The 25,344-nt window shown below is 32.4% G+C and overlaps 2 protein-coding genes and 1 long non-coding RNA gene across 3 annotated transcripts; 2 read left to right on the top strand and 1 right to left on the bottom strand.

Moving 5' to 3' along the window:
* On the top strand, positions 1,006-2,024 carry LOC109363585 (transcription factor DIVARICATA-like). Its single transcript, XM_019609842.1, has 2 exons — positions 1,006-1,331; positions 1,796-2,024. Exons 1-2 carry the CDS (start codon positions 1,006-1,008, stop codon positions 2,022-2,024), a joined length of 555 nt encoding a protein of 184 aa, XP_019465387.1.
* Positions 2,486-7,646, bottom strand: LOC109325051. The gene is made up of 4 exons (XR_002105067.1): positions 7,495-7,646; positions 6,963-7,115; positions 4,803-4,942; positions 2,486-3,015 (listed from the first exon to the last, which is right to left on the bottom strand). It is a non-coding gene; the product is annotated as an uncharacterized LOC109325051 (long non-coding RNA).
* Positions 24,668-25,048, top strand: LOC109363584 (uncharacterized mitochondrial protein AtMg00820-like). The gene has a single exon (XM_019609841.1). It carries the CDS (start codon positions 24,668-24,670, stop codon positions 25,046-25,048), a length of 381 nt encoding a protein of 126 aa, XP_019465386.1.

The following is a 25,344-nucleotide window of genomic DNA, read 5'->3' as shown; positions in this document are numbered from 1 at the left end:
TACAAATCAACAGTGAATTATAGGGGATCACTTTTTTACAGAAAGCGCTGTGGTATTTACCCTTTACAGCAGCGTTTTTTACAGAAAGCGTTGTGCTAGTTATCCTTTACAACAACGCTATGCATGTGATGCGCAGGGTATTAAGGTGTTGTTTGAGAAAATTTATGAATAATACAACAACGTTTTTATGTTATTTCGCTGTTAAATATATGAACTTCAACAGCGCAGGTAGAAGCGCTGTTAATAAGACCTATAAAATGTGATGTTTATTTAAGACTATATGCCAGCGCTTTGTGGAAGATGCGTTGTTATATTGATTCACTATATGACAACGCTTTGTGGACGATGACTGTTGCATTGATCCACTATATGACATTACATGACAATGCTTTTTATGTGGTGCGCTGTGGTATATAATAAATACAACAGCGTTTGTGGAACTCTGTTGTTAATGATAACCATATACTGCTGCGATCAAACAGAAAGTGTCCGAAAATACTATTATAGATCTAAAATAAGCGCCGTTGAACTACATTATTTTCCCCTTAAATCTTCATTTTCCCCGTAGTCTACTACTACTTCTATATCATCATTTTATTTTTACTTTCATACTATTAGCTAATCTTAAGCCAAAGAAATAGTTTTGGAACTGAACAAATGAGTCAGTTGAGTTAATTGTTCTTATTTTTTTATAATAACAACCATTCTATTTTATTTACCTTCCTCTATCCAATTAACTACTTTTCAGAAACAAATTTAATTAATTTCAGTTATATGTAATTTGTGCACTGTTCAAGTTGTTGTAACTTAATTGGCACAGCAATCAAACTAATTTGGAGACTATCAAAATGTTAATACTATTTGTTATAACGAAATACTGATATAACAGAAATGGCATTCAAACTTAAACATAATATATATATATATATAGAGTGAGAGAGTAGAGTGGTGTGTGTGAGAGTTGAGTTGTTGAAAAGAATAAACAACCATCTCAAACCATTCACCATGCCGATTTATCAGCATATCAACTCGTCCTCGACTCAGTGGACTGTTGTTCATGACAAAGCTTTCCAGCGAGCCATTGTGATGTTACCGGAGAATATTCCTAACCGTTGGGAGACGATGACGCATCATGTTCCCGGGAACTGGTCACCGGAGGATTTGAAGCAACGGTACGAGAAGTTGGAACATGACTTGTTGATGATTGTGTCTGGTGAGGTTGAGTTTCCAGAATTGTTGAATAAGGTGGAACCAGCGGAGGTGCACCAAGGAACGCTGGCTGTGCCTGATGATTGGAAGAAAGGGACGTTATGGACCCTAGAAGAACACAGGTAAACATGTTTTCTTTCCACGTTTTGAATTTTTCATTTTGTGCATTTGCGTTTTTATTGTAAATGGTAATCATAATTAAAGGGGGAATTGATTAATCATTCAAGAATTATGCATTAAAAAATGAGAGTAGTGATGTTATTGCCTAAACTGGTTGTTCTTGTCGTTGTGAGTAGAACTTAAAACACACTGTGATGTTGTATATACATAGTTTGCTTTCTTTGAAACCTGAAACATATGCTCATCAACAGACATTAGAACACGTCTTTTTTAATAAACTATTGTGTTTTAAATTTAGATTAAAGCTTGCGTTTTAGAATTAGTTGGGTAACATTTTTGGAATAGTGCTTTTTAAAGTATGCGTGTTATCTGTTCATTTTTCGTGTATGATCATGTTAATCCACTGATTGATTTTCATTCTAGTATAATAGAGTGATTAATTTGATATATTTGTTTTACATCATAGATTGTTTGTCCGTGGGCTTGAAAAATGTGGCAAAGGAGATTGGAAAGGAATTGCAACTGAGTTTGTTGTATCAAGAACTCCAAGTGAAGTTGCAAGTCATGCACAGAAATATTTTCTTCGTCAGAACACCACAAATGATGATAGGAAAAGAAAAAGCATCCATGACATAACCACTGGAGAATCGGATCAAACCTCAGTCTCACTTCCTCGCTTTAATAAAAAAACATAATTTAGCTCCTCATTTAGATGATCACACTCCTCCTACATAGAATTGAGTTCCTCCTTTACGCGTTTGTGTATATTGTCAACATAAATTGCAAAACCATATGCACTTTCCCAACAATTTGCCTCAAGAGACGGGTGGGTTTTGGTAATTTAATAGAAATGCTTTTAATTAATTAAAAGCTGCATGGTTTATAATATACAACTGTATATTATGTCTGTAGTTTGATTTTTGCTAGCTAATTAAAATAAATAGGACTTGAAGGTGTTCACATTCTACATAACTCAATAAATGCTTTATAAATTTGATTTAAATCAATAGATTATCATATTCTTTGTTTCAACCCAATTATTGTTATGATATGACTAATGATAAAGCTTACGAATGATGGTAATTAATAGAACTTAGATGGTTTACAGCATTGATGCAATGAGATAAATTTTGTGATGTTCAGCATATTAGGCCAAAATTCAGGGCGAGGATTCTCTGCCATAAAAAGATCACGACCCCTTTCCTTGACCAATAACATTACTCAAAATAATATAAAATATTAATTTGTGTTTTTTGTAAAAAAAATTCAATTACATAACACAATTTTGATTGGTTTGGTACACAATTAGGGTCATATCGATTGAGTTGGACATCTTGACCCTGCAGTTTCAATGATCTTTATGCTTTCTGAATTGTGGTGATATATGGGGATAACCAAGAACAATGTAACTGAGCTTACTCTTCCTCTGCTTTTCAAACAAATCAGTATGTGTATCCATTCCAACATTAACACTATATGCACCACATGTATACCAGCTTGTTCGACATGCTTTTATTAAAGTCGTGCCAGCACCCAGGCAAATTATACCTCATACTATTCAATAGTAGCCATTTTCACTACTCTTCTTATTTGAGTATCAACTTTTGATTCTAAATGGAATCTTGCCTCTTCTCCCTTTTGGAGTGTTCTATCCCTTCATGCCTCATGACTCAACCCTCATCTTACCTGTAATAATAAACAACACAAGAGAAGAAAGGGTGATAAACCAACAAAATTAAGAAACTAGGAAGAACATGAGCATTTAGAGTTTTAGACTTTTAATAAACTAGCTAGTGAAAATTATGCTTAATGGTTGAGGAATCAAAGGTAATACTTTTAACCCCACAAATAGTTTATCCGATCCATACAGAACTGATGCCTTATAATTTCTTTTTTCACATAGTAACTATAATCATTGTTTTTATGGTTATCCTTATTGAAATAAGAATATTTTTATTTTATTTTCCACCGTGTAATTCTTATTTTCTGATTTTAATTATTAAATAAAAACAATTATTGATTGTTATTGGTCAAAGGAAATTGAGAAGAGAAGTAGATGTTGTGGGAAAAAGTAGATGTTGTATGATCCATGCAAGAATAAATAAGAATTATGTTTACCATTGTAGGAAAAAATTATATATTTTTTCATATTTCATGGAGAGTTATAATAATTTATAAAATAACGTGTGACCCAAGTAAAATTGAAGAATTTATTTCCCGATGGAGATACTCTTAACTCTCTAAAAAAGTAGAGGTTTGTTATTATGGGAAAAAAATGTTATTCTTATTTCATGGGAAAAATAATAACTTATAAAATAATATGTGACTCAGATAAAATTGAAAAATTTATTTCTGTTCGAGATGCTTTTAGCTCTCTAAAATTCTTTAAAGGGCATGATCTCTCTATTCTCTTTCTCATAAATCATAAAATATAATAACAGTACATAAAAAAATAAGAGAGTTGTACCTCTACAACACCATTTAAATAGAAAATTATATATATAACTAGGAATGGCAAGGGGCAGGCCAGAGGCGGATTTGCATATACTTTAACCCAAATTCAAACCTGAAATTAAAAATCCGAACCCGAACCCAAACTTAATGGGGTTGTAAATTAAAATATCATCCCCAAACCCACCAGGTTTCGGGTAATCCGAACCCAAAAAAAAACCCCAAAATGATAAAGTATTTTGGAATATATGATATGCTTTTCGTATAATTTTTCTCTAACATTTCTATTTTCTCTTGTATTATTTCAATTATTTTATGTTTGAAGATCCAATAATATGTAAAGTGAAATTAGAAATTAAAAACAATGGGCAAATGATAGAAATTTCAATTTTAAATTGAATTACCTTACTTCAGGGCGGGTTCGGGTTAGGGTCTTTGCTATACCAAACCCGCACCCAAAATTTAAACCCGGGTAAAATCCAAACCTGAACCCAATCAGGTCGGGTTTTCCCCGTTAAATTTGGGTTCGGTTCGGGCAGGTACCCACAAGTTCGGTTTTTATTGTCATCCCTATATATAACGATCAAAAAAATTAATATTAAAATAATAAAATTTAAATATATCTAGTTTAATAAGTTATAAATTTTATAGTTGATCTTTACTGACTTCATATTTTGAACTCGTTGAATTATCAACTTATTGTCAATGTTATTGGTTGTCAGTAAGACCAATCTGAGCTACATATTGGAACAATTATGCTTCAAAATCATTGAGAACCGACCTAAGTAAGTCGGGTTACATGAAAACTGGTAACTCAGTCGGTTCTTGGTTGAACCGGTGAGTCACATTTAAGAAAATGCCAAAGTCAAAATCACATTGTTTTGAGTGGTTTTCAAAATAAATAAAACGATATTGCTTTATGCAGCATAATTTCTTTTATAAACCTAAAATGACGTTGTTTTGGACAAACCTAATTTTAAATACACAATTGTGGCATATAGGTATCGCCACCATGCACATACCTCTATTGTTGTAGAGCTCCTCCGTAGTTGAAAGTTTGCAAACATCATCGCTGCTTCTACCATTGTCATCTATTGTTGCATCTGTTGTCCACTATTGGTGTTGTTGTCCCTCTACTTCTTCATATGGTGTGTGTCGCTACCTACAAGCAATTGTAAGTGAAACATGTATATAAACATTTGCCTTTATCACACTAACCATAGTAATAGTAGTGTATTATATATTCATAGTAATGTATATTATATATACAATACACGTTAAACAATTGTGTATATAAAAGATAGTGCACTAATATATTATATATAGTAATCAGTGATTTAAATTGTAAACTGCATCACCTGTTGTAGCTGTAATATTGTGGTAGTGGTGTTTGTCGTAACTATATCATATAACAATTGCAGTCTGACTTCCAATTACAATGATGCAGCCACATCAGGTCATAACGCAACCATATCAGACCACATTAGGCCGCATTGAATTAAAACAGATGTTTTAATCACAAAACAATTCACACCACGATGGATGCAATCCGCATGTGAACACTCAATTTTTTCCTGTCCAATTATATTAGGATTATAAGCCAACTTTCTTATTATCGTCTTCCAAAATACACAAATTTTGACCTTAACCTTCATACATTCTTAACCTTGCGTTACTAATATTATTTCAATAGCAGGTTGGGCTAGTCCCATTGGCTCAAAAAGATAAAACGTGCTTCTGTATTACTAAACCCACGATGAGAGCTTAATATTCTGGATAAGGAATTTGCCATATGTGCAAGTGCATTGCTAATACCTTTATTACAAAAAGTCATGGACCAACAATTATAGCAATCAAAAGTTCACTGGATTCCTTGCAAATACTACAACAAATAAGTATTAGTATTACACAATATGCAATTGGAGCCCATTGATGTCCATTTCTACTCTGTTCTGATCACAACAAACCAAAATGTGTAAAACCATTACTTGAATATCAAGCACGTGCTAAAGGGATCGAAGGCGATGAATCTGGTCACAAACATTGCACGGGACAGTAGTTTGATTATTGGTCTTGTGTTGACAAAAGTGTTGCGCCAAGGCTACTCCCCAAACTGAAGTGGTGATGGAATAATCTTATGACATATTACCATTATATTTGCTCTATTTTCAGCCCCAAAATACTGCTCCTAAACATTCGATTTTGTAATCAAACCTTATGTTCTTTACTGTGAAATTTCTGAGCCTTTGAGTCACAAACTATTTCTCTTACAGTTACACATTATCATACTAGTAAACAGCAGCAATGATGAGCACTAATGATGAAATAATCAGAAGCACCAAGAATCAGAATTGTATAAATTATCTTAGAAGTGCACACTAATGTTCAGAATTGATGCTTCAACTACAACCATCAATGAATTTTCAGAATAAAATCTTAAAAGATGATAATTAGGAGAGGCAAACCGGAAAGTCTTTCAGTTAAAGCAATAATCAGCATAAAGGAATGATCTTAATGGGGCAGTTAAGATGATGAAATGATTAAAGTCAGAAAACGTTTCTGACTCTAATGACAAACCATAAAGTTTTCACATAAGGACACAACCAGTATAAAATGGCATGAATCAAAATATGAAAAGACGGGAGAAATTACATATCACACAACATAGCAGATATGCCATATAGAACAGCCATCAGAGAAACAGAACAACAGAGATTACAGCATACAAAAATTTAGAGAGAATAGAGCACATATACAAAAGATACATACATACAGAGTGACATATCATAGCTACAAAGCATTCAGAATACTCATACACTTACATAGCCCCAAACAGAGAACACATCATACATACACAATACCATATAATCATCAAAATTCACAGCGTACACTCAGGAAGGCATCAATTATACAACGATATGCTCAAAGGAGAGTAGGAAATAACCGCAATAACAACAGCTACCGAAAAGAGGCAAGGGAGCATACGACAAATACAAAAAGAAGAAAGGAATATCCAAGGGGACCATCATCCAAAAGGTACAAAGCCTACAAGGTATATACTCAGGTAAGTTATTCACCATATTCATGCAAAAACCTTTAAACAGTAATGCATTATTATGTACCATAAGCATCAAAGTTAATACATACATCTAATAAGCATATCACATACATTGAAAATTTACCTTGTTCCGACACCATCTCGGGTGAGAAGTCTTCATTGAGACTAATACTCACTGATCCTGGATAATCCAAGAACATTGTTCAAGAGCCAACGACGTCATTATTATTACAGACACCAAAGCATGGGTCACTATTCTGAATAAACATTTTCTACTCTGCATACAATGAAGATTTAATTAATTCAGAACAGTTTAAGAGGGTAAAAACAATCAACACCAACAATAATCAATCCTAGCTAAAAAAAAAAACCAAACCAAAACCTTCAAATCCAAAATTGTTCCCAGAAAAAACCATAACATCTAGTAACATTTCCATCAAATACCAAACCAAAACCATCAAATCGGATAGCCTTACATCCAATTAAAATCAAACCAAACCCACGGTTGGGTTTGTCCCAACATCGAAAGGGACAAGATTTCCCTAACCTTCGGTGACCACCATGAACGTTCGTGAGGAGGAACGATGAAACGAAGTAAAAGGAGATGAGTGATAAAAAGTAAAGAGATTGAGGAGGATGATTCCCCATTGCCTTACCCGATTCAAATCCACCGGGGATGAGTAGAACCACCACTAGAGGAAGAGAAGCACCGCTGGAAGAAGACAAACGTCGCCGCCTCCTCTACCGGCGTGAGTCGAACCACCACTGCTGTCATTGGAAAGGAAGAAGACGGAATTATGGATTTAGTTCCCTTTCTTTGATTTGGTATGAAGATATGGGGGTAACCCCCTTTTCACGTAACTCCACTTTGTTTACTCACTAATACCCCTAATGTATAGTTTATTATTATTTCTTTAAGTTATTTTTTTGGTAACTTAAACAAGATAGATAATAATTAATATACTTCATATTTTAAATAATAATGCTCTATTTTTACCCTATAAATTATACTAACATCTATTTTAACAAAATCTAATAAAAATTATTCATTACATGATAAAAGATAATAATTACCAATAATCTTATTACTTAAGTTAAATATGGAATGTTTATAGTAAGGTCACAGTTCGAGCCGTCTCTAACTTCTCTAAAAATGGAAGGAAGGTCTAAGACTAATACCGTCTCTAAGCTATTAATTTCATATAAAAAATATAATCACAACATTTTTTACCTAAATGAATTCTATGAAATTTTTACAGTAAGGTTATGGTTCAAGTTGTCTCTAATTTCTCTGAAAATGGGAAGAAGGTCTATGACCAACACCATCTCTAAACTATTAGTTCCATTAAATCAAAACAATCATATATTATAAATATTTTCAAATCAATAAGAAATCAACTTAATAGAATAAGTATTTTCAAATCAATAACAATCAACCAAGCTAACCATCCAATTTTCAAACTAGAACTACGTAGTCTTGATTTCCCTATTGCACCTAGGGATACGTAGGAGCAAGATAAACTCTTGTCAGACACAAATATAAAAAATAAATATTTTGTTTCAATAACTGAATTTGTAAATAAATAATTGTTAAGGGTATAAAAGTCCATGTTATTAGCGAGGGTATCGTTTTAATACGGGCGGACGTAGTGCTAATACATTCCCCGATCCGTAATCGACTACTGAATTCAGAATCTCTGTTTAAAGACCAAATTATCCTAATTGGGCTTACTAGAGAGTTTTCTACGTTTTAACCGTAAAAAACGTAGTGGCGACTCCAACTCAATTGGGAGAGGTAGAAATCGAGTTCGCCTCTTCCTAAGTCCTAGAGTCGGTCATCCAACCGAAAATCGGGTCGCGACAGCTGACGACTCTATTGGGGACACACATAAGAGGGTCAAGCCCAGAGCCGCTAACTCATGGACTTAATTACCCATTTTTTGTTTGTCATATTTTTTACAATTATTATATGCTTTACTTTTATTTTATTTATTATCGCCCTGTTTAATTATTTTGTAGTTTTTGGGGGGTGGTAATTTATTTTTAAGAAAAGGTTTGTATGCTTCCTCACACACTAATGTTGCACACTTGAAATTGCACACATATATGCTCTGTCTCGGGTATTAGTGATTAGGATTTGAGATAGAAGGGACACCTGCTTTGCCGGTAAATGACTTCGAGTCATATCTGGTATTTGCAGAATGGACAACCCAGATCGTTCTCGGTATCATGAGTTAGCGATATTTGGTTTCCTTTCCTTCGGGATCGGATGCGATCTGGTAACCTAGAAGTCTAAAGTTCTCACCGAGTCCACTTTATTCAAGACCTAGTACCCTCACCATAGGGTTGTGACCTTTAGAATATCCAGAACCTTATAAGTGTACCTTATTTAGGATACGAGAAACATAATCCAAACTTTATCCTTCATCATTTATAAATTGGGACTTTTGTCCCTAAAAAGTCTTCATGTCTGAGTGTTACGAGGGTACCATTGCACTTTGACATCCTTGTGACAAAAGGACGACTAAATAATTTTCATACTCTACCATGGGCTAAGCGCCCTAGGTATAATTTCCATTCCTTCCCTACCATGGGCTAAGCGCCCTAGGGATAATTTTTTCCATTCCCTCCAATGGGCTAAGCGCCTTAGGGATAATGTTTTTATTCCCTCCGATAGGTTAAGCACCCTAGGGATAAGTTACCTATCATGTTAATAAGCTCAGAGGTTTACCATTTAACTCAATAGTTGGACTTAAAAGTATAGTAGGTGTGAAATCTAACATGACATTTTATTATATTGTAATTAAGGCTATATTTCCCCAAGTAGGGTACCACATCCCAAGGGCATACAAAATACATTGACACCACTATATCAAGTTCATGCATGTCATTCACTCATACATTCATCAAAATATACATAATTAAAACATTAATAAAAAATCATTCATCCATTTATACATGCATAATTCAAACATTCACAAAAAATATACATCATTCCTGAAGTTATATCATTCAAGCATTCATACATTCATGTAATAAGTCAAAAGTAAAAAAAAAAAATCATTCAAACATTCATTTAGACACACACTCAGAAAATAAAAAATCAAAAAAATCAAACATTCATCTATCATTCATACAAAAAAGAATATATCATCACACATTCATCTTCATTTCCATACAATCATAAAAAAATATAAATCATTCAAATGTTCCATTTCATGCACTATCATGGATAACTCATTATCTAAAAAAAATAAGTCAATTCATGCATCTTCACATGAATTCAAAACGAAGGAAAAAATAACATGCATGCATATTGCATGAATCAAAAATTACATCCTCATGACATTCATATATTTCAATCATTCATGTACCTCATGCATAAATCACTATTTGGGATACTCATGAGTTGAAAATTGGTTTTTAAAGGTGATATTATTGGACTTGGCTGAAACGATCTAAGAAGGAAGGAGAAATCTTACTCTCGAGACTACAGAAGTTGATACACCATCCCCAAAGACAGATTTGCAAATTTCATATCATATGGAAACCCCAGTTGTTGAAGGTAATCCCAATCATTCCTCTAAGTCCCACAATTTTATAAATCCTCAAGATTCGAAGAAGATTAAGGCAATCAAAGAGAGAATTAAAGCTATTGAGGAGGCAAGTTCCCATAGTGTGAAGGACGTTACAAGCATGTGCCTGGTCCCCAATGTGATATTGCCACCAAAGTTCAAGATGCCCAAATTCGAGAAATATCAAGGAACCTCTTGTCCTAGGGATCACCTCACCATGTATGTTAGGAAGATAACTCTCTATATCAAGGATGACAATCTACTAATCCATGTCTTCTAGGAGAGCCTTACTGGAGTTGCTTTCGCTTGGTACATGCGTCTAGAATGTTGTCATATAAAATGATTCAAGAATTTGTGCAACACTTTCCTTAAACAATACAACTACAACATTGACCAAGATCCTGATAGGATGCTAGCAATGAAGATGTCCAAGAGAAATGATGAGACCTTCAGGGGGTATGTCTAAAGATGGGCAGGATTGGCCGCTCAGGTAAAGCCCAGGTTGTCCGATGAAGAGAATGTTTCAATGTTTATCAATACCCTACAACCTCCCTTCTTTGATATGATGATTGGAAATGTCAATTCGGATTTCCGTCATTTGATAACTATAGGCGAGAGAATTGAGAATCACTCCAAGAATGACAAAAATTGAGAAAAACTCAGCCAAGAGGATAATCCAAAGCGATATTGCAAGTGAAGATATGGAAGAGGAAATCGCATTGACAGAGACCCTCATCCAACTTCAAATGACTTATTTTTCACAAGCATCATGTTATGCTTTCACAAATGGTAAAGAAGGGCAGCCACGAAATCAAAAAGGAAGAAGTTGTATGATCTGATCCCGATGTCATATTCCGAATTATTGCCGCAACTTCTTCAAAGATCATTGTTGACTCCTATCCCCTCAAAGATGGTGGAACCTCCATACCCACAAGGATTCAACCCAAATGCTAATTGTGAGTATCATACTGGGGCAATCGGTCACTTCACAGAGGATTGTGATCAACTAAAAAGGAAAGTGCAATATCTGATTAACACTAGATTGATCTGCTTTCAAGGAAATGTCCTAGTTTGAGAAATGCACAAATCACCCCAAGTTGTCGTCTTGGCACTAGCAAATAATGTAATAAAACTCTATCGCCTTCCCCAAGGCTTTAGAGTCATAAATAGTGGGGCACTCATGTCTCTTTTCATGAATAAGAATGTATTTTCTAATACACTTCTTTTTAACAATTACATACTAATTCATTGATCATAAAAATTTCCATTCCATGCTTCATACCACAAAACTCATTCACAAAAAAAACACAAAAGGAACAAGCCAAAAATTTAATTCATGCATTGATATGAGATGTTCATTAATTGAAACGGAGGATGATGCAAATATAAGACCCAGAATGGTGCAGGTTCTAAGGCAAATATTTCTGATGATACAAGACATCTTTGAAAATCCCAAACACTATGAAGATATCCCTAGTCACTCATTTGAGCCCTAGGCTTTATGAAAGGAGATTTTTTCTAAAAAACCCGCAAAATATCAATAACCTTGGGCAGGGTAGTATCTCAACTGTTTTCCTTGATATTCAATTGTTAAGAAATAAATACACTCTATCATTTCCAAATCTAACGCGAGGGAAAAAATCCTAAGAAATTCAAATAAAAAAGTTCATCGGTCAAAGTGCGAAATAACGTCCTAAGCAATTCAAATAAAAAGTTCATTGGTCAAAGTGCGAAATAACATAAAAAACAAAAGGAAAAATATACAAAAGGCCCGCTGAGAATCCTCAATAAAAATCTCAAGCAAAAGTTCGGGCAAATAAAGTGCACTATCAATGACTGCAAAAAGGAACAATTCAAATACCTCTCGGGAGGATTATCGCCTAAATATTAGGCATTCACCTACTACATCACAAAAATCCAACAAAATCTTAGTACTTGAATTGTTAGAAAATCGTTGAGAATAGGACAAAGGAGAAAGGAGAACGTAGAAAGGGGTTTCGGGAAACACATGTTCGAGCCTTATCCTTTTTCTTGGAAACCCTTAGCCAGGCCACAATACAAGCTCAAAAGACCTTGTCGGGGATATGATTTGCCTAAGAAATGTACTAGGGCAAAGAAATGCTGATTCCAATAAATATCATAAAGTTTTGATGAAATTATCTCATTTTTAATGCATCGGATTAAATCCCAATCTCTCATCATCACCACCACCATATCAACACTCAAAACCCAAAAACAAAAATCCAAATTTGCTTGATCACTGTTTTTAGTATTTCTTTTTAAAGAGTTGTGTATGGAGAATTCACATGACAAATGGAAATTAAAAGAACGACATCAATCCAAAGTGGGGCAATTTATGGGGGCTGATCTCATTTCTGGAATGAAAGTACCAAGAAACCTATAACTCGGGCAAGACTGAAGTTGTTCATCAGGAATCGGTCCAAAATCTCTCAACCAATCAGAGGCAAGATCTTGTGTTCTCACCTTCAAACTTCAAGGGTGACTCGTGCTTTCATGCACTTATGACTGTCACTTGAGGGTGTTCAAAAAAGTCAAAACAAGCAAAAACAGACAAAAAATAAAAGAAAAGAAAAGAGTGTTAGGTTGAAAACCTGCAGGGGCGACCTAAAAAAGGAAGAGTAGTACTAAGTCGAAAACCTTCAACGATGACTTAATATCATATTAAAAAGAGAGAATTCCTGACAGGTACCTATATTAGGTATTCTGGGCAAAAAATAGGGAAAGTAAATGAATATCCTCAAGTGAAAATTCACTATTGTTCATCCTCAACCAGACAAACTAGTGTAGTTTTTTTTGAAGTGAGAGTCATAACATCTATTTAGAAAGATTCTCATCAAGTCTATGACAAAGATACTGGGAGCAATTTATTGGATGATCCAACTCTTCCGATAAATTCTCAACATGACACTGGGGCATATTGGATGGCGAGGCGCTGGCAGATAGCCTCTTTTAGCAATGTCCAACATGGGTCGCATTTTAGTCGAGTACATAAAAAAAAATTGATTGATCATGACATCACAAACAAAGAATTATCGCACTAGAATTATTTAAAGGATATGTTCTCTCTATTCTCTTTCTCAGAAATTATAAAATAGCACAACAGTACATAAAAAATAAGAGAGTTGTATCTCAACAGCACAATTTAAATAGGAAATTATATATATAACGATCATAAAATTTAAATATATCTAGTTAAATAAGTTATAAATTTTATAATTGATCTTTATTGACTTTATATTTTGAAATTGTTTAATTATCAACTCATTGTCAATGTTATTGAACATTTCTCGCTCAATATAAGTGACTATAAAATCTTTCACTCATACATCTCCCATTCGATCACACAACCTATTTTTTTTCACTTTTCAGAGTTGAAAATGCTCTTTCTATGGTAGTGGTGGCAAGAAGTAAAATTATTGTTAACTTCAAAAGAAGATAAACCAATGAGTTAAGAATGTATCCTTCACTTTCAAACAACTCATCTAACAGACTATTGAATCCTTTTAAAGAAACAAATTCAACACTAATACACATTTCAATGATGTAAGTCTCAAGGTTTTTATCAAACACCGCCAAATTAATTGAACAAAAATCACATCAATAAAACTTTGCAAATTGAGTCAGTTTTGTCGTATCAAAACTAAAGAATAAATTTGTTGGACTCAAACAAGACATACAAAAAATAATAGTTGAGTATTTGTTTAGGATAAACAATCATAAAACTCCTTTAGTTGCATATCTAGAATAATATAAAATTATTCAACATGATAATCACTATTTTTTCACGAAACAAGTCATGTTATTTTCAAAGACTAAACTTTAGAATTTTAGATATGTAAGTAGTATACACATTTGTTTCAAAAAATTCATGGTGTGAATTTGCACACCCTAAAAACATATAGTTTTGTTGTTGGTTTTGCAGCCACAAGTTTGATTAAAAAACAATGTCAGGATCTCGTTCCTATGAGCCATGATTTCATATGAAATCATCTCTACCATCCACAACTCTATATAAACTACACCAAAAATGGTAATTTATTTAAAAGATTTATTATACCATAATTCGCATTTAACAATGGTCCTTTATCAACGCTTTCTAGCATAATGATGAGTGTGAAATTATGCTATATTTTCATTGCATTAAACTCTCATTTTATGGTATAATTAGGAGTTTAGGATTTTTTTTAGCTTTTATTTCTCTTTGTTCGTGTTAAGTGAGTGTTTTTGACTATGTTATGCAGTTTAGATGGATTAAAGCCAAAAAGAGTAGAGATTGGGTGCAAGAAGATGAAATTCAATGTTGATGCTATGTGAAGACCAATTGAAGGGCCAAAAGAAGTCATAAATGTTATATTATATTCCAATGTTTTTAGATTTGTTTTGTTGGGCTTAGCCCAATATTTTGTAATTAGGATAAATGAGGGTTCTCCCTCAAGGATGAAGACACTTACACTTTACATTAGAATCCTCTAAATTAGAATTTTGTATTCTCTTCTCATCATGAGTGAGTAATTCCCTTTGCTTCTAGGATTGGGGTCATGCCCTTTTATATTCAATAAACACTTTTTCTTACGTCTTTTTCATTGAGTGTTATGATTTGAATCATTAAATTGAGTTTTTATTCGTGTGAATTGTGTGACCAACAAATTATACCTCTAAGATACATTGGGGAAGGACCGAGAGGTGAACCCAACTATCTGACAATTTAGTTATTCAAACTAGAATCTTAATTCACATAGTAGTATGAGGATTCTCGGGGGTTTCTAGAATTCAGTTTGGGTTGCTTTGAAGCGATTAGATAGATAGATCCAAGTAAAAGATTTGATTGATAATCGTACCACGAGAGTAGGTGCGACTTCAATTGAGTACACGTGTCGAAGCTCGAGAGATGATGACACATATCAAAGAGCAATTCACCCTCACAACTTAAAGTTTATAAAAAGGAGCAAAACAATGATTTGCGAGTATAAATGTGGTAACCCTTATTCTATGAACTCTTCCTAAATTAGATTTCAACTCGTTTTAATATTTTTATAATTATTCTTGTCAATTTATCAATTGTTCTAAATTCAATTTTATTCATTATTTGAGTTAAGTATAAATTAATTGTTATAATTAAAAAAAATTCCAGTCATCTTGGGATCGATATTTTATTACTTGACGACATAATCATACACTTGCGATTTTCCCTATCACACAATGTTGTTAAATATAATACAGAAGATAATTAACAATATTTTTTAAACAAGCGTTGTTATACTTGATATGTGGATATAGCTTTAACAATGCTTTCTTCAAGAAGTGTTGTTGTATGTTTGCCTAAGATATTTAACAGAACTATTTAAGCAAGCGCGATTGGTTAGAATCTATTTAACAGTGCTTCCTTAAATAAGCATTGTTAAATGTGATATATCAACAACGCTTTTTACAACAAGCGCTGTTAAAAGTCATATGTTCAAAATACGCTTGTTTTAGTTATTACTTAATATTTATTTATGAAATTATTTATTTTTATTTTGAGAGATATAACTCGAGTAAATATTGCACGAAAATAATCCAAATTGTTAACAGAAACTCATATGCTAGTTTTACGTATGTAACATAACTTGGTCATACATATACAAAAAATGCAATTGTTTATTACTTCAAAAAAATATTCTAAATCACCAATCATTATCATTAAAATAGATTATTAAGGTATGTGATTTGACACAACAAAAACTCATATGTGGTAAGTAAATTATTTTATTTGTCATTCCATTATCAAAAGTTGAACATAATATGGCAAATAAATAATTTAATTTTTTTGATATTTAACAGTTTTTTAAAGCAAACGATGTTGATTTGAATCTATTTAACAGTGCTTCCTTAAATAAGTGATGTTAAAGGTGATATATTAATAGTGTTTTTTACAATAAGCATTGTTAAAAGTCATATATTCAAAGGGCTTTTGTTTTAGCTAGTGAGCGTGAATCTTTGCTGATTTAAAAACAAAACCTCACACACAATAATATACTTATTATTCAATAATCTATTTATCTTACTCTTCTTCTCCTCTTAGTTTCTCTCTTCAAACAAGTTATTAGATTTTGGTCTCTATTTTCGAGTACAAGATAAATCATTATTTCATTTTACCTTTTTTATTTTTCTTTGATTCAATATTGTTGTTTACATTTACATCTATGTTGACTGCTTATTTTATAATATAGGAAATGTCAAGGTTGAAACTAGGTGGAGCGGTTGATGATTTGCATTTCTTTGATTCAATCAGATCTGTATGTATTTCTTGCATTTTACTATTATTTTTTCTTTTATATATTCTACATAAATTTTAATTTGATTCTCATTTTCTTGAATCTGAACTACGTCTTTATGTCTTCTTATTTCTTTAGTTAAGGAAGAAAAGAAATTCCTACATTTGTCATTTACAATTACACCACATTCGTCCCTTTTATTACTGCATATAATCTTCTAGGTTAATAGATTTGAACTAAAGGAGATCAGTTCATGCAATAGTTTAATCTCTTGTAATGGTGGTGTAATTGGACATGCTTGTTACGTGTTTGATATAATGTCTATTATATTATGTGTTGTTTATGTATGACATCTATGACAACATTTTGTGTATGATACATTGTTGTATGTATGAAATATATGACATTGCTTTTTGTGTGATGTGTTGTTGTATATATTCAATACAACAACGTAGTAGAAGCGCTACTAATCGACAATATATTACTGCAGTCAAACAGAAAGCGCACAAAAGTGTTGTTATACATCTAAAATATATGTTGTTGCACTGCAACTATGGCGTAGTGATTGTAATATATAACTCAAGATACACATGTGCGTTAAATTTGCCTCTGTTACGAAGATAACCCCACCAATGGATGGATCACTACCTCCAAAAACGTGGACATGGTGGACAACGGTGGTGCTCTCGGAGGACAAGAACAAAGACCAAACTTCAGTGCCAAGTCACACCAATAACACCATCTTGCTCGTGCACTCGTGGTCATGAAAAAACAAGAATAAGGTATGAGGAAAGAGTTTAACCATGGTTATGAAAACCGACTAGGATCGACCGTTTCAACCGGTAGATTAGGAACTAGCGATCAGACCAATCCGAGCCACATATTGAATTGTTCATGCTTCTGAACCAATGGATCGTTTATGCTTCAAAGATCTTTATGCTTTCTGAATTGTGGTGATATATGCGGATAACCAAAGACAATGAAATTGAGCTTACTCTTCCTCCACTCTTCATACAAATCAATATATATATATCCATTTTAACATTAACATCACATGCACCATGTGGACGACAACTTATCCAACGAGTCCAGAAACTACATTGGACCCCCAAATTGACTCTGACGTTGACTCCATCAAAGAGGATGACAATGATGTCAATAACCACCATGATGATATAGACAAGCTGATAAGCCACTACAATGACACAATCTTCGATGGTGCAAACTTACCATACAGGTGTACTTTAACTGATATATTATGGTTTTGGTACACCTTTTAAATTAATTACTATTTTAATGTAGTTTTTAAGGAGTCATAAGTGGTAGAGACGTTTTCATATGAACTAGTGACCCAAAAGAACGAGATCATGTCAAACTCGTAGCTCGTTCTTGCAAAAAACAAATATTTTTTATTAAACTCTTGCCCAAGAGGCACAACTACCATGACGATATAGATGCTGATAAGCCACCATGACGGCACCATCTCCAATGGCGCAAATTTACGGTACAAATATACACCTTAACTGACATATTACAATCGATCTTGTGGTATCTTTTAAATTAATACTCTTTTTGTGTAGTTTTTATGATGTCATGGGTGAGAGAGATGATTTCATATGAAATCGTGGCCCAAAGGAAAGAGATCATGCCCAACTTGTAGCTAATCAAACTCGTGGCTCTTTTATTCAGTTGTGCCTGCACTCTGCTAAATTATACCTCATACTTTTCAATATTAGCCATTTTCATGACTCTTCTTATTTGAGTATCAACATTTGTTTCTAAATGGAAACTTGCCTCTTCTATCTTGTGGAGTGTTATGTTTCTTCATGGCTCATGACTCAACCTTCATCTGACTTGTACTAATAAACAACACATGAGAAGAAAGGGTGATAAAGCAACAAAATTAAGAAACTAGGAAGAACATGAGCATTTCGAGTTTTAAACTTTTAGTAAACTAGCTAGTGAAAATCGTGTTTAATCGTTCAATAATTAAAGTTAATACTTTTAACTAGAACTGTCAAAATGGGCGGGCCTAGTCGGGCCGGCCCGCCAAAGCCCGAAAATTTATAGGACTAGGGTATCATTTTAGGCACTTTTTATAGAATCCGGACTTTTTAGCCTGGCCCGACCGGACTATTTTAAATCCAGGATCGGGTCGGGCTTACATGGGCGGGTTCGGCTACCCGTTTTACATATTTATTTTAATCTTTATTAACCTTTGACTTGGTAATAAGCACTAAATGAAAATTTACAAAACAACTTATAATAAATAAAAAATAGATAATAAGTATTATTTATTATTGTGTATTTAATTTGATTTAACTTTTACCACAAAAACATAATAAAGAAAATAACGTTTACAACAAAACTAAAATCGACATAAATTGTTTATCATAGAGAACTCTACACAACCAAATTTAATATAATAGTTAATAATGAAAGTGTTGACAAAGAACATACAAAAATAATATTTTTGATAGTATCCAAATGTTTATATGTTAAAGTGAAGTTACAAATTAATATTGTGTTAGAGAGTGATAGTCCAATAGAAATGAGAGATTTAAAAAAAAAGTTATGTTGATAATCATACACATGGACTTAACATCACGTCTTAACTCAAACGCAAGACATTAAATCTATAAGTTTGGTTGCATTTGTTATAACAAATGTTTTAAAAAAGTAATATATTAATATCAAATGATACATATTTTTTTAAATAGACTAAATATGTTAAAAAAAATTAAACAATATTTTTTAGTTTATGCGGGCCAACCCGCCACAACCTGCAACCCGTTAAGGGCGGGTTTGAGCTACAATTTTATATGCATAAATTGTATCTGGACTTTTTAGGCCGGCCCAATTTAGCCCGAACCCATCTGGGTAGCCCATTTTGACACCTCTACTTTTAACCCCACAAATTGTTTATCCATATAGAACTGATGACTTATAATTTTTCTTTTTCAATATATTATAAAATTATTGGTTAATGAAGAGTGTGAGATGTAGTTGTTGGGATATAATGTATGCCCAATAATCAATTTGTCATGTTTATAATAATAAAGTTATACTTATTATTATCTTAATATCATATTCATTGTTTATCAAAATAATTAATATGAAATGTCCTTGATTAAAATTAGATATTTATTATTATAATAGAGATTATAATAATGAGAAATAAATCTTTTATAATTTTAAACTAAATTGTTCTTGATCATATGATTATTGAGTTTAGGACACTATTAATCTAGATATATCAATATATGTATAATGGTCTTTATTAGATAAAGATTTAATAGATCTCATATATTAAATTACACATCTAAATGGTGCATATAGAGATATGACCATTGAACTAACTCAAAGGAGAATTTCTAATGGTTAATATATTACCTTTGAATTGTCAATAGGATATTCTAGAATTTGACAATTATACCATATTCTAGAGTTAACATAGAGTTGTAAAGATGGAAGGAAATATTATATTAATCTTCTAATGGTTCTGAAGTAAAAGGTATTACTTCATTTCTATCTGGTCGTTAAGGAGTGTTGCTAGATGCAAACCTTGATTAGTAAATTAATGAGTTAATTTACTACGACTTTAGTAATGAACCTACTGGGTCACACACTAACTAGTATTCTGATATTTGTTGGACGAGAAAATATCTAAATTAAATAGTTTAATTTTGTATATTTATTTTTAAGTGGAAAATTATTGTATTTTTTGCTAGAACCAAAAATACAAATAATATTATTCAGTCATCTTTAATATAATTAAGTGAGACTTAATTGTAATATTTTAAAGGTTTAAAACTGATAGTCAGTTTTGAAAACCAAAAACCAAAATTTATGCTAAATTAATGGGTTGTTAATTGCCAATAAATAGATTGAATGAGGTTTTGGTTTTATATATTATAACCCAAAATTTATGCTAAATAAAATGAGTTGTTAATTGGTAGAAAGTATCATAGTCAATATACAAAGAATCATATTGCATTCTTTCAATCCTTTCATTTTGGTTTTATTTTAGTTGAATTTTTCTCCACGGATCAAGTGTTGATACAACAAGGATTGGTCTCAGTGTGGATACGCATGTAGGACTTTCATACTTTTGAAGGAGAACATTTTCGAAAGCCATCGTAATCTCCTGAGGTAATTTTACAAACATTTTTTGTCCACTTATTATAGTGTATGCATATTTTAACACAAATAGATGAATTATTTTTCATTGTGCATGTTATGAACACTCTTAATAAATCTTCAATTGGTATTAGAGCAAGTATTTTGTGTTTTAATTTATGTTGCAATGTTAATTGGTTTTTTGAAATTGATTAAATTATTAAAACAATGATGACTTGAATGTTTTGGGTTGTAAATATTTTTTTTATGATTTCATCACATGATGATTGCATGAAATTATTGGTCTGAGATATGAATAATTCTTAAAATTATTGAAACCCTTTAACTTTATTGAGTGTAAAATGTTAATTGGTGGATTGTGAATTTTTTATTCAATGTGTTGAATGTTCTTAATTTTTTTTTCACACACTGATTATTTTGTTAATTTGATCATAGTTATTGGCTTTTACATTCATCACATGACTTGAATGTGTTGGATTGTGTAGAGTTTTATGAAAAACTAAACAATCCTATGTAAAAGTATGTAACGAGCAAATACATATAATGAGTTATGTAATTAATATTTTAAATATTGAATCTACAAGAGTGTAGAGATCAATATGTGTTGTTGTTAATATATAATAGTTATATATGAATGTGTTTAATCATATAATTAGAATATTGTGACATGTTGAATATATTGGCTTTTGTTGTTTGTGTTTTTTCACTCAATGATTGAGATTTAATTCATAGTGAGTGAATTGTTTTTGTTAACGTGTTGATTGTCACACTAATAAAAAACTAATTCTGGGTGAGTTGGTTATATGAGTTAGAAACATATGAATAAATGTTTACAACAATATATTCGTTTATAATATATGATTCGATAGCTATTAATTAATAATGATTAATTAGTGTACTAATATATAAATTAGATTTATATATCACAGTTACAAATTCCAGAATATATATTTGTATATATATTAATCATAATTTTCATGTGATGAGGTGTGATGGACAAAATTATTTTAATTTTCTTCAAATTATTTTGTATAAGATACATTTTTTAAGAGTGTGTTAATTATTTAATTTCAAGAGACGATCTGACTATCAGAAGACTTGTATTTAAGAGGAATAACATGATATGTGACACCAATCAATCAATAAAATTAATTTTATCACCAATCGGCTAGACTACCTAAGGAATGTAAAGATTAACTCTATTATACTTAGAGAAATAACCTGACAAACAAGTAGCTATTTGTTATTTATTATTTTGAATAAAATTGTATGTGATACATTTATCTTAAATGTGAATTAGAAATTAATTGACAACCAAGTATTTGTTCACAATTTTAAAGGAATTTATTTTATATTTCTACTAGAAGAAATTTTTATTTCTTAAATTGCTATTGTAGTAAGTGAGAGTATTTTATTTGTGATATATCTCTTTATATTAATATGTTCTCACATATTTGTTTAAATGTGTGTAGATATCTCGACATGTCTTCTTTATCATTACTTTCGATACTCGCAGATGGAAAATTAGTTGGAAATAACTTTCATGTCTGGTATCGAACTCTAAGAATCGTTCTCATGCACGAGAAACTTATCGATACGATCGATAAGCCTGTTATACCTGAAGCAATCAATAAAGATGATGTTGACACAGTTTTTGCTTATAAGAAGTACTTAGAGGACTTGATGAGTACAAAATGTCTCATCTTCACATCAATGAGTCCTAAAGTCTAGAGGCAGCTTGAGGACATGAATCCAACTGATAGCATCGCACATCTTAAGAAGATGTATGGTGCACGGAGTAGGACAGCTAGATACCAGTTGTCTAAGACTCCATTTAGGTCCATGTTAAATGTGAATGCTCAGGTAGGACCTCATATTCTGAAGATTACTAGTCTTATGGAACAACTTGAGAAGTTGGGTTGCAAACTTGGGAAGAAGTTATCCCAAGATTTGATTCTACAGTCACTCCCTGATTCATTCTCACCATTCATTATTAATTTTAACATGAATAAAATGGACTATGACTTGCATGAGATGTTAACTATGTTAATTGACTATCAGAATCAAATTGACTCTGGAAAGAACCAATGATCTGTCTTGGTAGTTGTAAAGTCCAACAAGAAAAGGACAAATGGAACAATAAGTCCAAAAAGAAGCCTTTCGCCCCTAAAGATGGTGTGACCAAACCTAGGGACAAGCAAGGTGGTGTTGACGAAAGCAATGTTGAATGTTTCTTTTGTAAGGAGAAGGGACATTGGAAGAGGAATTGTCGCAAATATCTTGATTCTTTGAAAGAAAAGAAACAAGATGAGACATTAATGAAAAATGTTTTCATGATTTCCTTAACTGTTATAGATTCTTCAATATGGGTATTAGATACTGGTAGTAGTTTTAACATCTGCAATTCATTGCAGGGACTCCAAATAACTAGATGGTTGAAGAAGGGAGAAATTAATCTCCAAGTGGGAAATGGAGCGAGCGTTGCAACCAAGGCTATAGGAATAGTCTCATTAATAATGTCGACTGACAATGTACTAGTCTTGGAAAATTGCTACTATGTTCTTAATTTTGTTTCGAACATTATTTCAATTGTGATGTTGGATATTCATGGTTATCGCTTTGTTTTTAATAAATGTGTTTGCTCAATTTATAATAATGACATCTTTTATGAGAATGGGTATATCCAACATGACATTTATGTCTTACCTCAAGTGTGTTTTAATTCAATTATGCATGTTTCTAGTCTTAAAAGAGAAAGAGATAATCAAGTAAACAAAATATATTTTTGGCATTGTAGACTCGATCATATTGGTTATAAAAAAATTATCAAGTTGCACAAGGAAGGTTACCTTGACAATTATGATTATGAATCATAGATGACTTGTGAATCTTGTCTCAAAGACAAAATGACCAAATCTCCATTTATCGGAAATGGAGAAAGAGCCTTTGAATTGTTGGGACTAATTCATACTGATGTTTGTGGCCCCTTGAGAATTCAAGCTAGAGGAGGATATTCTTATTTTATTACATTCACTAATGACGTTTCGCGTTATAGTTTTTTATATCTCATGAAACATAAATCTAAATTGTTTGAAATGTTCAAAAGATTTCAAAATGAAGTAGAAAAGCAAACAGGTAAAAGTATCAAGATGCTAAGATATGATAGAGGACAAGAATATCTTAATGCTGATTTTCTTGATTATTTGAAAGAGAATGGAATTCTCTCACAATGGACACCTACAGGTACACCACAACATAATGGTGTATCTGAAAGAAGGATTTTAACCTTATTAGATATGGTTAGATCCATGATGGGGTTCACTGATCTTCCAATAAGCTTATGGGGATATGCTTTAGAAGCAGCAAATTATTTGTTAAATAAAGTTTCCACAAAATCTGTCTCTACAACACCATATGAGATATGGAAAACGCGCAAACCGAGCCTTAAACACATTAAAGTTTGGGGATGCCCAACCTATGTTAAGAGATTACAAACGAATAAACTTGAAGCAAGGTCTGACAAGTGTAGATCCATTGGGTATCCTAAGGAAACAATGAGATATTACTTCTACCATCCTTTTGACCATAAAGTGTTTGTGGCAAAAGGAGAAACCTTCTTAGAAAGTGAATTTCTAGCAGACGAAATTCATTGTAACAAAATAATGTTAGATGAAGATCAACAAACCAATGAAACATTTAATGCTGAAGAACATGATATGGAACTTGAGCAACCTTTCTTAGATGTTTTAAGTCCAACACAAAGGTTACCACCATCAAATGTTGCGGTTCAATACCCGGATGCAGTACAGGAATAGGTTACTGAACCCATTCAGGAAGAAATGGAACAACCAATGAATCTAGAACGAGGGGATTTAGATGCACAAGTGTCTCATAGAAGATCTACGAGATCACATCATGGACCAGATAGATTAAACTTGATGGTGCAAGATACAATATCAAATGAAGATTATCATATTGATGATGACCCCAAATGTTATGAAGAGGCCATGCAAATCTTGGACCATGAGAAGTGGCAAGAAGCCATAAAATCTGAAATGGAGTCAATGAAGACCAACAAAGTATGGACTTTAGTTGAGGCTTCAAAGGACATAAAACCAATTGGTTGTATGTGGGTTTACAAGAAAAAGATTGGAGAAGATGGAAAGGTTGAGACTTATAAAGCTCACCTTGTTGATAAGGGATATCGTCAAAAAGAATGAATAGATTATGATGAGACTTATTCTCATGTGGCAATGCTCAAATCAATTCGAATTCTACTTGTGATAGAAGCATCCATGATTATGAAATATGGCAGATAGATGTGAAAACAACTTTTCATAATGGAGAGTTAAAAAAGGATGTATATATGACACAACCCGAAGGATTCACACATATGTCTGATCATCATAAAGTTTTCAAGCTACATTGATACATTTATGGATTAAAGCAATCTTCTAGAAGTTGGAATAATCACTTTAATAACACAATCAAAATGTTTGGTTTTGTAAGATGTGAA

The sequence above is a fragment of the Lupinus angustifolius genome, chromosome LG13 (genome assembly GCF_001865875.1).
Source record: "Lupinus angustifolius cultivar Tanjil chromosome LG13, LupAngTanjil_v1.0, whole genome shotgun sequence".
NCBI lineage: Eukaryota > Viridiplantae > Streptophyta > Magnoliopsida > Fabales > Fabaceae > Lupinus > Lupinus angustifolius.
This window is presented reverse-complemented; position numbering and strand designations above follow the sequence as displayed.

What these genes read in the sequence shown, in the direction of transcription:
- LOC109363585 (XM_019609842.1), top strand. Translation starts at nt 1,006, where the DNA reads ATGCCGATTTATCAGCATATCAACTCGTCCTCGACTCAGTGGACTGTT. An exon ending in TGGACCCTAGAAGAACACAG is followed by an intron (nt 1,332 to 1,795) that starts GTAAACATGTTT and finishes TTTACATCATAG; the next exon opens with ATTGTTTGTCCGTGGGCTTG.
- LOC109363584 (XM_019609841.1), top strand. Translation starts at nt 24,668, where the DNA reads ATGGAACAACCAATGAATCTAGAACGAGGGGATTTAGATGCACAAGTG.